This window comes from Ovis canadensis, chromosome 24 (assembly GCF_042477335.2).
Source record: "Ovis canadensis isolate MfBH-ARS-UI-01 breed Bighorn chromosome 24, ARS-UI_OviCan_v2, whole genome shotgun sequence".
NCBI classification, from domain to species: Eukaryota; Metazoa; Chordata; class Mammalia; order Artiodactyla; family Bovidae; genus Ovis; species Ovis canadensis.
This window is the reverse complement of record NC_091268.1, coordinates 52,176,856-52,189,499: the sequence shown is the minus strand read 5'-3', so window position 1 is coordinate 52,189,499 and position 12,644 is coordinate 52,176,856. Positions and strand designations below refer to the sequence as shown.

The 12,644-nt window shown below is 58.5% G+C and overlaps 1 protein-coding gene across 6 annotated transcripts; it reads left to right on the top strand.

Annotated features, from left to right (window-relative positions):
• Positions 1-18: 18 nt before the first annotated feature.
• Positions 19-12,343, top strand: CPSF4 (cleavage and polyadenylation specific factor 4). Of its 6 annotated transcripts, none has more exons than XM_069571242.1 (8): positions 19-402; positions 3,229-3,279; positions 3,729-3,881; positions 5,582-5,677; positions 6,018-6,111; positions 7,186-7,258; positions 8,728-8,820; positions 11,441-12,343. In XM_069571242.1, exons 1-8 carry the CDS (start codon positions 300-302, stop codon positions 11,507-11,509), a joined length of 732 nt encoding a protein of 243 aa, XP_069427343.1. In that variant the 5' UTR covers positions 19-299; the 3' UTR covers positions 11,510-12,343. The 6 variants fall into 6 exon arrangements, with proteins under 6 accessions (XP_069427343.1, XP_069427342.1, XP_069427341.1 ...); XM_069571241.1 differs by having other exon boundaries at positions 42-402; positions 8,725-8,820; XM_069571240.1 differs by having other exon boundaries at positions 86-402; positions 8,650-8,820.
• The last annotated feature ends 301 nt before the right edge of the window (positions 12,344-12,644 follow it).

Here is a 12,644-nt window from a genome sequence, read left to right as displayed (position 1 = left end):
ACGGGGAGGGGTATGCGTTCGGCGAGCGGCTAGTCGAGCCTAGCGGAGCGGCCCGCACTCTGCGCTCCATTGGCCGGGCCTGAACAGGCGAAAAGGACCGGCGCGGGCTCCGGGAGCTCCCGGCATCCCTCGGGCGGCGGCGGCGGCGGCGGCGGCGGCGGCTGCGGCTGCGAGGCGAGGCGAAGCGAAGAGAGGCGAGGCTGCGGGGTGGCTGTGCCTCTCAGCCGGCGGCGGGTAGAGGTGTGAGGGCGGCCGGGGACCTGAGCGGGAGCCGGGCCGGTGTGGCCGCCGCCGCCACCATGCAGGAAATCATCGCCAGCGTGGACCACATCAAGTTCGACTTGGAGATCGCCGTGGAGCAGCAGCTCGGGGCGCAGCCGCTGCCCTTCCCCGGCATGGACAGTGAGCGCGGGGTCGGGGAGGGCGGGCGATGGGCAGGACCCACTCAGCTCCGGGACCTCCCCTCTCTGGTTCCTGGACGTCTTCTCCCTCCGCCCGGGAGCTCCTCCCTTTCTGTCCTGGGACTTCTTTTCCCCCGATTCTGGGACAACCCCCCCTGCCGTCGTTATTTTGACTAGGGAGCCCACCGTTCCCGGGGGCTTTTCTAACTCAGGCTTCAGAAAGGCAGGGCGACGTCGGGCAGTTCGAATAACTCTTGAAAGAAGGCGGGTATTCTGATTTGGAAATCCTGCCCCCACTGGCACACACTCCCCAGCTACAGAGACGTACTAAGATAGCCCGTTTTCCCACCTCCAGCCCCACTTTGAGCGCCCTCTTCTTGCTTTCGTCAAAACTGGGCCGTTGGAGAAGTCTTGCTGCGGGAAGGACCCACCTCCCCTTCTCTGTAGGAGACCCCCTACAGAGACTCTTTCCATCTACAGTTCCCGGGCTGTCTCCCGTAACTACCTTGAAGACTCTCAAGCTCCGTTTTTCTCCTAGGACTCGCGCTCCTGGGAGCCCATCCCTCAGTGTTTCTCTGGACCCCACCTCTGGGTCTTTCATCCACCCAGGCAGCTACTTAAGTTCCCTTCACTTCACTCACCCGCATCACACGGTGAATCCTGGCTTCCCCCGTCCCACCTCCAACTCAGGCGGGATGTCTAGCACTTGACTTATTTATTTAGTTTGGTCACCCCACGGGGCTTGCTAGGATCTTGGTCCCCTACCAGGGATTGAGCCACGGCCATGGCAGTGAAAGCGGGGAGTCCTAATCACTGGACCACCAGGGAATTCCTTGAGAGGTCTAGCAGTTTTCTTTCTCCTTTCCAGACGTACTTGAAATCTAATGCTATAACATTACATCTCAGAGGGCTCTTAAAGATCATTGAATTCAAGCCACAGATGGGCCAGCTGAGGCCTGGGTTGGGGAAAAGGACTTGCCAAAGACCACTGAGCTCCAGATGGAGCCAGGTGAGCTAAGCAGGGCTTTTGATCTTTCCACCTGCAGTTCCTGGGCTGTCTCCCGTAACTGCCAGAGGACATGGGCCACAGGCCCCCGTTCTTCGCCTGTGCCTGGGCTGGTCGAGTCTGCCTGCAGCCTCATTCCCTTCAAGAGGCCACACTTCCATGTGAGATAATGCTCACACTCCAGAGACATAATCTAAGCAGCCTTACTTTACACTGTCTCCACTGTACACAGCTTATAAACTGCTGCTCACGTTCAGATACTCTTAAACATACCTGTCCGTGCACGTGATCGCTTCATGTTGTACACTCACTCACACATGTGGCCTTTTCCTGGGCCAATGGCACTAGCTGGAGGCCATCCTCCTCCATGCAGGGCAGCTCTCTCCCTCCCGCCCCGCTTCAGCTTGGAAGCAGATACTTGACTCTGTGAGGGCAGGTGCAGAGGTGAGAACAAACCTGTTCTTAGAGAAGGTCCAGGACACACCGGGCCACAGGTACTGCCTCTGCCTTGGGAAGCGCCCTCAGCACTCGCGCCGCCTGCCCAGCATCACGGTCAGTATGTTAGAGTCCAGGGAGGCCACGGCCCTTTCTCTCTCATCCCTACACCTCATTCTGTCTTTTTTTTTTTTTTAAATATTACCTAGCTGTGTCGGATCTAGTTGTGGCAAGCAGAATCCTCATTGCAGCTCTCTCGCTCCAGAGCACGGGCCTAGTTGCTCTGGGGCATGTGGGATCTTAGTTTCCTGACCAGGGATTGAACCTTTGTCCCCTGTATTGCAAGGTGGTGGATTCTTAACTACTGGACCACCAGGGAAGTCCCCATTCCCATCTTGATGTGAAGTAGACATATCCGTTCTGTCCTGAAGGCAAACTCCTTTATCCTGTCTGCCTAAAACGTGACCCCCAGGACAGTGGACTTTAAGGAATGAAACAGACTTAACCTCTGTAAAGGATGAAGGCCCAGAAATACTCTTAAATGGTACTTTTCTAATGTATTAAGACTTCTCAGACTTTCTTGAAATGCAAACAAGTGACACCCCTGTGACTCTTACTGTTGTAACCTTAAATCTGTCCTAGCAAAATCTGCCTGCTTCCAAGAAGCCTACGAGTCTCTTGCAAGTTAGCAAGCAGAGGCATGCAAGTGGTCTTTAGAGATAGTATCGGTGTGTTTCCTAAAATGCCTGCTGATAGAAAGCTGAGAAGCCACAGACGGTTTATTCTGGTGGCCGTGGCAGGCGAATTCTCGGGCTCCTTGGGACAGCCCTGGACCCCACTGGCTTCTCAGCGCTCAGCTCTTATTCTCCTGCTCCCCTCACCTGAACCCGCTGCATCTGTGGGAGCGGAAGTCCGTGCTCCTTTAATTATTCCATGTTGGCGTTGCATACCAAAAGCAGTCCTATTCTGGTGTCTTCAGTGACGCTCTTCCCTCCAGAATAGCGTCTCCGAGGAACCCGCCTCTTCTGTGGGGCAAGTTCCTCCTGAGAGTCCCCGTTGGCTTGTTCTTCTTAGGAGATCATTCCATCCTTCTGCCCCCAGGTTAAGGAGCCCCTGAATCAGCCCTCTGGAAGGTCTGGGCAGGGGGTAATTAATCTCTGTGACCTTGTGCTCCGTCCTTCCTTCTCCCATCCACTTCTGACTCCTGGAAAGCATTTTGCTTATAGGAGGTCCTGGATGTCACAGTGGGGAGCTTTTCTCCTTGCTTGATTGGGTTTCTGTTTCCTGTACCTTGACTCCTCTGTGGGTTAAAGGCCAGAAGGGTCCCCACCCCTGTGTTCAGATGTCACACCTCGCCCTGTTTGACACCTCTCATTCTTTCTCCAGAGTCAGGGGCTGCTGTCTGCGAATTCTTTTTGAAAGCTGCCTGTGGCAAAGGTAAGAGACACTCCCTACATCCCCACGAGGTGTCCTTCACCACCCTGTCCCTGGGCAGACCCACAGGCTCTCGGATCCCTGGTTCGCCCTGCTTTCTGCAGCTTCATGGTGTCCCTAGGTGTGTTTCCCCATCCCCAGTCTTTCACTGCTCCTACAAATGTTGACGTGTCTTCATATTACCAGAACTCTTCTTTAAGAAAAATGCCCCCCTTCTCCCCACCTCCCTTAGGCTTCTTAAGTTTCCGTCTTACAGAAATACCTGTGATACCTCAATTGGATGTTTTAGATTTTCCCAAGACACGTTACAATAAAATCCACAACTATTAAAACCTGAAGCGTGTGCTCACGTGCAGCCTGAGATCACACCGCCTTCTGCCGGGGCAGCTGCCACGTTCCAGGACATGCAGCTCGCGGGGGAAGCGGGTCTTCACACCCATCTTCCCCGGCAGGGGGCATGTGCCCGTTCCGCCACATCAGTGGTGAGAAGACGGTGGTGTGCAAACACTGGCTGCGGGGGCTGTGCAAGAAGGGGGACCAGTGCGAGTTCCTGCACGAGTACGACATGACCAAGATGCCCGAGTGCTACTTCTACTCCAAGTTCGGTGAGGCGTGGGGCCGGCCCGCCAGCCTGGCTGCCCGGGGTCGGGGTGGGGAGCCCTCGAGGCTGCTCCAGCGCCCACAGTGCCTGCCGACCTCAGTGGGCCCTTTAGTTGTGGGAACTTAAGGTGATTCTCTCATGGCCCCCGCGTCTCTGTAGTGCTTCCGTTTTCTGGGCACTTGCGGGTACTTTGGGAGGTTAAGGCAGATCCGGGTCTCACGGTGGGCACAGGAGCAGGGCAGCTGGCTGGGGGCCTTGTTTCTGCCCCAGTGAACCTTCTCCCTTAGTCAGCCGTTGCTGCTGGAGTGGTGACTAGAGGCCTTCTCTCTAGAAGTGTGATCCCAGGTAGGAGCTGGTCTATCCTCAGTTCAGTTCAGTCGCTCAGTCGTGTCTGACTCTCTGCGACCCACAATGAGTTGCAGCACGCCAGGCCTCCCTGTCCATCACCAACTCCCAGAGTTTACCCAAACTCATGTCCATTGAGTCGGTGATGCCATCCAGCCATCTCATCCTCTGTCGTCCCCTTCTCCTCCTGCCTTCAATCATTCCCAGCATCAGGGTCTTTTCCAATGAGTCACCTCTTCGCATCAGGTGGCCAAAGTATTGGAGTTTCAGCTTCAACCTCAGTCCTTCCAATGAACACTCAGGACTGATCTCCTTAAAATACTTAAGAGTAGCCGGTGGGGGGCGCTGTCTTCTGGTGGCAGGAAGCCCTCCTCTTTTCATGAGAAACGGAGATTGCCTCCGTCTCTGCTCAAGGGACAGTGGCCTCCGCGGAGCTGAGTGAGCTGTGTGGAGAAGCCAGGCTGGTAGGGCTTGGTCAGGGCTCGGTGGAGCTGGCATGCTCCCCGATGCAACTAGACTCCCGGCTCTGCCCTGGACGAGGCTGCCCAGGAGGAAGCCCTGTTGGTCAGGACGAGGCTGGACTCTGGCCGGGGAACTGCTAGCCTCAGGCAGGGGGCTGGAAGCCTGTTGTGCACTGTTGTCTGAGGAGACTTAATTCTTTCAGCAGCCCGACAGGTAGGCCTGCTGGCTTGTTAATGATAGTTGTAGCTTTTTTTTTTTTTTTTTTTTTTAGTTGTAGCTTTTTTTGTAGAGGCAATATAAGCTGGTTTGATTCCTGGATGGGAATCAATCCAGAATCCTTGCCTGGGAAATCCCATGGACAGAGGAGCCTGGCAGGCTACAGTCCACAGGGTCACAGAGAGTTGGACACGACTGAGCGACTAAACTGCAACCAGAGGGCCCCAGCTGTGAGTTCCCAGAGCTTCCCTACTGTTGTCCTGAGAGGCAGTCCTCAGACCTTCTCCCTGTCCCAACATGAAGAGCGTATCAAAGCAGACCGGTGATTTCCTGCTGGTCTCAGCTGGTGCGTTTGCACATCTGGACCCCCCCACAATGCCCAGGACACCTCCTCTGGGTGAGGGGTGGAGCCGGGAGCTGTTTGACGAGTTTGACGAGGTGTATCCTAGCGTCTGTGACCCTCGAGGCAGCACAGACTGAGGGGGAAGGACCGTCCCAGCCCAGGTACAGGCCAGGTGACTCAGGCTCCGAGACACACTGCCCTGGGTCTCAGGGCTCGCTGGGCCGACAGGGCACCAGAACCCCCGGCCCTCCCTGCTGTCCTGCAGCCCCGGCCTCCGGAGAATCGGGGGTGGGTCTGGGTCCAGCTCCCCCCAGACCCACCCCGTCTGGTCCCCGCAGGGGAGTGCAGCAACAAGGAGTGCCCGTTCCTGCACATCGACCCCGAGTCCAAGATCAAGGACTGCCCGTGGTACGACCGCGGCTTCTGCAAGCACGGTAGGTGTGGGGTGGCAGGGCCCCCGGCCAGAGGACCGTCCTCCCCGACTCTGCCCACGTCCTGCCTGTTCCTACAAACACTGTGTTAGGCATTTGGGAGCTGGTGAGGCTTTGTCACACCCTCAAGTCCCTCCCCAGGCCAGGTGCCCCTGGACCGCATCCTTACCTGGATTTCTGACCAGGAGACTAGTGTTTGAGACGCTGTGTGTCCTGCCCGCCGGCCCTGCTGAACACGAGGCAGAGCCAGCATCTGAAGCACTCTGACCCCCGGGTGGTGGTGTGGGCAGGACTCTGACCGGCAGAGGGGATGGTCTGAGTGGCCCTGTGCTCGGCTCTGCAGGCCCCCTCTGCAGGCACCGGCACACGCGGAGAGTCATCTGTGTCAATTACCTCGTGGGATTCTGCCCGGAGGGGCCCTCGTGTAAATTCATGCAGTGAGTACCAGGCCCTGTGCCCCCGTGGGCCCACCTGGGCTTTGACCACTGGGCAGTGTCATCACCGGGTCTGGGGAGGGGCCACTGCTGCTTCTGAGCTGGGAGGTGGCTCTGCGTAAACCAGGGTTTGACCTCTACTGGGTCACAGTCCATCTTAGCCTCAGATAAAAACTCTGGTCCCCGTACTCCAGAAAAACTCAGACACACACGACCTCAAGCCAAGAACCTGTGCCCTCAAGGAAGAAACTTCAGTTTTCAGCAGGGCCTTCTGCATGAAGGCACTGGGCTTAGGCTTCTCTGGACACGGGTTTATAGACCCTCGAGTGAAAGAAGGTCCCCATTTCACACATGGGAACATGGAGGCTCCGAGCCCCGCCACTGGCCAGGGGCAGGTGGGGACAGGTGGGGGCACTTGGTCAGAGGCAGGTCTGTGGCCTCTAGAGCCCAGTCCTCCTGCCAGCAGGGCCCAACACCCCTCCCCTGGGCCTCAGGGCCCATCTGTCACTTTGGGTGGTCGTGGGTGGCGGCACTGGGACCCAGAGTAGTGTCAGCCCACCCCCACCCCTCGCTGCCTCCGTCCACACTGCTAACACCCACATGGCAGCCATGTCCTGCTCGCTGCCACGTGGTGGGCAGGTGGCGGGTGCTGCTGACTTGGTCCTTGTCCCGAGATGCAAGGCCGGGAGCCTACAGGTGACCCAGGGGTTCCTCTGTGTGGGCAGGGGGGTGGGGGGGCACGTCCACCAGGACTCTGGGCAGAGGTCTAACGCCGTCCCTGCAGCGCAGGGTGTGTGCCGGGAGGGCCTCTGTGCCCGCCAGCCGTGTTTCCTTCCTCTCTCTCAGCACTGCTCACCGGGGCGCACAGCTAGGTGTAGGCAGAGCTGGGTCTGAGTCCAGACACCTCAGATCCGTACTGAGGCCCGGCAGAGCTGAGTCCCAGCCCCCGCCCTCCGTCCAGGTAGCTCGTGTGGCCCTGGGCTCAGCGAGAGGCCGGCGGGGATTTTTCTGGGGCCAGAATTTGGGAGCCCGCCTGCCTGGCTCCTCTCTCAACTCCTCTTCTCCTCTCGTGACCAGCCCTCGATTTGAACTGCCGATGGGAACCACTGAGCAGCCCCCGCTGCCGCAGCAGACGCAACCACCCACAAAGGTACCGTGCCCCGGGCCCGCGGTGCTGCGGGGCCTGGCAGCGCCCTGGCCGCAGCGCACTCACTGCCTGCCCCAGTGTGGGGTCTGCCGGAGAGCCGGCGGGAGACTGCGAGAGGAGGGTGGGGGTGGGGGCCGGAGCAGAGGGGAGTCACCCGGGTTCCAGCAGAAGCTCCAAGGGGGCAGAGCGGCCGGCACCTTCTCGAGGTGGAGGGCGGCCTGCTGTAGCCAGACGCCCGCGGGGCTCCTCTTCCCGTCTCGCCTGCGGGCCTGGGAGTGGCCTGGGCGCCCCATGTCTGCCGCGCTGGCTGCAGGCCCTTCCCTCCACAATGAGACTCGCCCGAGGGGCCCGGCGGGGCGGGAGCAGACCTGGGAGCAGAAGCAAGGCCGCCTGCTTCTCTGGCCGGGCCTGAACGTGGGAAGGGATGCTGGGCACAGAGGCTGAGGGACCAGCTGGCTCCAGTCTCCTAGGTGAGGGGGCCCCACTCCCACCCCGCAGTGGGTCATTTCCCTCGAGCAAAGGAGAGGGAACTGCCCTGAACGCATGGGAGTCTGCGGCAGTGCCCCCCAAACCAAGGGCACTTTGGGTTTGGTTACCCAAAGTGGGTGGATGGGTCCCAGAGGAAGGCCGGGTGGGTGTCCCCGGCAGGGTCTCAGCGGGCCGATGAGCTGCCCAAGCCTCACCTCTCACCTGGCTGGACTCTGAGCCTGCTGTTGGGGCCCGGCCTGGCCCTCTGTCTGTGCAGCTGGGAGGGGATGCGGCCACCCTCACCACCCTGACCCCCACCCTCCTGTGGGTGTGGGATAAACCAGCAGAGCCGGGCGTTCCCAGTTCCCAGCTCAGGGCTCCTGCGCTGATGGGCCCAGAGGCAGGGTCCCACTGGGTCGGGCAGTGGCCATGCTGTCCAGGCCCCGCCGAGGCGCCCCGTCCCCTGTGCTCCCTAGCAGAGGGCCCTCTCAGCCCCTAGACCGCAGGTCAGCATGTCAGCCTCCGACTCTTTTCTGTGACTGTTGCCCGCCGTGTAGGCTCTAAACAGCTGGCTGAACCAAGCGTTCATCCTGACCTGAAGCTAGAACCTCACAAACAAAAGTAAGGCCTGCTCATGCCCTCGCCCCGCCGCCCCGGAGGCCGCCTGTCTCTCTGGTGTTTTGTTTCCACTTTTATTTTTCGTTTCTGTGTGTCTGCATGGTGTTTTCGGGCAGCGGCTCCTGCCGTCGTCGCCAGGCGTTTCTTTCCTGCCTGCTCTCCCGAGCGGGGCACTGCGGAAGCCCTTCTTGCGCTGGCCGCGGCCGCGGTCGTGCGGGAGGAGGCCCGCCCTCTTTTCTCCTCTCCCCATCGGTAGTCTGCCTGCACGCGTTTTCCGCAGTAAAACCGTGTTGTGTAACTCTTTCCAGCAAAGTAACAATCCGCCATTACAAAGGTCGTCCTCCTTGATCCAGTTAACGAGTCAGAACTCTTCTCCCAACCAGCAGAGAACCCCGCAGGTCATCGGGGTCATGCAGAGTCAAAACAGCAGCGCCGGCAGCCGAGGACCCCGGCCACTGGAGCAGGTCACGTGCTACAAGGTGAGTCCTGGGGCCGGCGGGGGCGTCTTCCACAGGCCACGCCATCCCCTCCTTCCCCAGAGAGTTAGCTCATGTGGAAGAATGAAGACATCTTTGTTTTTGCTAATTGGAAGAGAAAAACAGGGCCACTCCGGTGAGCTAGACCAGGCCACTTCCACGACACACTAAGGCCAGGTTAACAACTAACCCCTGCTGTTGAGTGAACAGATTGCGCACGCAAGAAAGGGATGGCAATCTTCCAGAGCCCAAGAACGGAGTGAGCCCTGAACCTCTGGGGGAGGCGGGGTCCTCACACCCGTGGCGCACCCAAGGGAAAGGGGCAGAGCGTTAGATCTGCCTGGAGGGGAGTCAGATTAGGACACACACAGTGGGACGTTCGGGGGAAGGGCACACTTTCTAAAGAAAACTTACTAGAAAACTGGTCTCACTCTTGGCTCTGGGTGGAAAGTGGGGTGGGGGGAGTCCTTTCAGAGTTGGTCGTCACTGGTGGGCAAGCCCTTCCTCCTTGAGTTTGAGCCTTGGTGAGGGCTGAAAAGCCACAGGCCGAGTTTTCTAATCTAAAACAGCCCCCTGGTAACATATCTTCGAGATATTTATTCTCAACCCAGCTGACACAGAATTCCCACAATGAGGTTTCCCCAGAAGAGAGCTCGTGACTAAAAAGTAAAGAAGGGAGCAAGCACCGGCGAGTGAGTCAGCAGGAACGGCCAACAGAACTAGGTTCACAGAGGCTTCAGATTGGGGGGTTAGACGGAAGGCAGCATTAGTACAGGCTCCTTGTGAAGACTTCCAGAAGATGCAGAAGAGTGGGGGCACACAGTGGGTGCTGTCCTTCGTCCCCGCTTTTCCTGAGGGCAGCCTCCGGCCTTGACCATTCGCCCGCCACACTGTTTGCCGTGCCCTCTGCACTCGCAGCTCCTACAGGAGCTCCACTCGGAGACGTGCTCTCCTGAACTTCCTCACACCAGCACAAGGACAGGGCAGATTTTAATGTAAATAGGGCCCTCGGGTGCAGTGTCCTCTGATCCCTTTTACCTTCCATTCTGAGTCTGTGTCACGATAATTACTCCAGTGTATTTCACTGGCTGCGTAATTTTACCAGTTTTCTGTTGGTAGTTTCAGTTTTTGCTGCTAAAAACAGCACTGAGCCTGACTGACATGGGTGAGCTCTCGTCTGCTGTCTGGAGCACCCACGAGTAGAAGGGCCGAGTCAAAAACTATACGCTTATATTGTTCCTGGAACTTGCCTTCAGGAAGGGCTGAGCCACTGTGGCTCAGACACTCACTGAGCACCTCCTCTGCCGTCGCTCCTTCCCAGGAGGGGTCTCTGTTCGGAAGGAAGGGCAGGCAGGTGCCCAGACACCAAAGTTAGGAGTGCCCACGTGTGTAGGGAAGGCCTCACAAATTCATGAGCTTGAGCCCTGACTGGTGAGAGTGTGGAAAGGGGGCTGTGGAAGCAGGTGAGTGGAGGGGAGGGGGAGGTTGTCAGATGGCTTCCAATCAGGCAGTTCTCAAGAACAGTGAGGAGCCTCAAGCGTCCTGGCTCAGCCGCGCTGTCACCTTGCCCCTCCAGGACTCAGCAGCAGGGCCTCTGAGGAGCCAGCTTCCGTAGAAAGACGGGGCTAGGGGACGAACCCAACCACCCCTTCCTGCCGCGGGCACAGTTGATATTAAAGCCACCTCGGGAATCCTGGAGGCCAGTAGATGTGCCAGGTGCTGTAAGCAGAGGTGCTCAATTCCTCCCTCTGGTTACCATGTCTACCAAAGGCCCAGCTGGCAGCTATACAGGCCACTCGTGCACACGACTTAACACCTGCAGATTAGACAGGCTTGAGAACTTGGGGACCGTGGGGTCGGGATAGAACAGGCCAAAGCCCCAGACCGAGGAAGTGAGGACTGAGAGGGCACTGGGGGGCTGGTGTAGTGTGGGTGCCCCTACCTGTCTCCTGACCCCTTGTTTAGTGGTTGAGGCTACCTTTTCCTTCCTTATCATCCCCTTCTGCTCTCTGAGGAGTAATGAGAATGAAGAGAAACTAAGGAAGGGTCTTGAATCATCAGCAGCAGGGACAGGAAGCCAGGCTCAGGGCTAGGTTTTTAAGGAGATTCTACCAGATCTGTTGACCCAAGTCTAATCAATTTTCCCGTCTCTCTGATCCCTTGAGCAAACTTGGCCCAGGGGTAGCTTAGACAAGTATGCAGGAGACAGGAGGGAGAGCCCTTTGGGTGCAGCCCACCCTCTGTCCATGCAGTGAGTCCCTGAGTTAGGGGAGGAGCCTGGGGACTTCTCCCACACTGCTGCCTCCCTGTCCCCAGGAGCCCCAGAACTGTGCCTCAGAGGTGAGTGGCTGGCCAAGTGCAGAGGGGCTCAGCCCCTGCTCAGGTGGGGTGCTCTGGTGCCGTGGGCTTTGCTCCTGAACCCGAACACTGGAGGCTGCTGTGGCCACGTGCTTGCTTGCGCCTGTGGTCCCTGGGCCGCTTGGCCTTCTGGAAGTCCCTTTCCCCACCAAGCGCCAGACTTTCGGCGTCCCCGTCCTCAGCCTGGCGCTTGGTGGGGTGCTGCCTCAGTTGAGAACTGCATCTGAAGCAGTGTTTCTATTTGTTCCCTCCCCGCTGTTCCCAGTGTGGTGAAAAAGGACACTACGCCAACAGATGCACCAAAGGGCACCTGGCCTTTCTCAGCGGACAGTGACAGCAGCTGGAGCCGGCTCAGAGCCGGCTGGGCCCCGTTCTGGGGGCTGCTCTGGGCCTCTCCTGGGAGCGTGCGCTTGCCTGCTGCATGCCAGTGTCGGTGTGGCTCTGGCTGGAGCCGGCAGGCAGGCACGCCGGGCTTTATTCTTAGGGGCTACGTCTTGTCAGTATCCCTATCGTTTTGCCGTAATCTCTTTTTAAAAGGGGGGCGTGTGTTCCCTGGCCCCTCGGGTTGGCCTCATGTCTGTCGAGGTATCAGAGCCTCCTGTCTGGGGCCCTGCACACCACCCTCAGGAGGGAGGAAGCTGCGGGAAAGGCCTTGTGCTTACAGCAGTTGGGTACCGCAGGCAGCCCTTCCCCTTGGGCCTCCTTAAACAAGCTGCAGCCGGGTCACGCCCGCTTCCTCCCTGTCCTGCCGCATCAGAGGCTGTATCTGTTGGCGGGGTTTGGACGAGCCGGCCCTTCAGGGCAAGCTCCAGTGTGCTCGCCGCCTCAGTCGGGCCCTGCTCCCTGGTGGCCGTGGTTGAGGAGGGGTGCGGGGCCAAGGCTGTCGTGCGTGATGGCCTGTCCTCTGTGCGCATCTCGGGGTACCTGCCTGTTGACGGTGTACCTTAAGCTGGGGCCGCCAGCCTTTCCAGACACGCAGTTCACCTGTGCACCTACCTCCCGCGCCGTCGAGCATCTGTACTGTCAGATACCTTGGGCCCAGAGGAGAGGCACTGTCTCTGAGCCTGGAAATGTGAAACTGGCGCCTGCAGCCTGCAGGGCAAATGGGCCTGTTCGAGTTCAATTACAGGAACCATTTTTATGCAGTTGATTAAAGCTTGTTTTGTAAGCTGTGTCTCATTACTTCAGGGACTCCATGACAAGGAGAAGGTTCTTGCTGCTGGCTGCATACGCTTTGATGTTGGTGCTCCCTTTTCCCTTTAGTGAAAGTAATCACATGACAGGAAGTGATGCTGGGGAGTCGGGGTGGCGTCCTGGAAGCCTGGTCATGGACACAGTTGCCTGGCAGGTGTCCCTCATCTCAGGTGTTAGGAGACTGGTTCTTTCAACTTCAGATCTTGCAGGAGGTAATCAGCCACAGCATCTCACCCTTGACATTCCACCTGTGTGTATGCTCACTACACACCCCT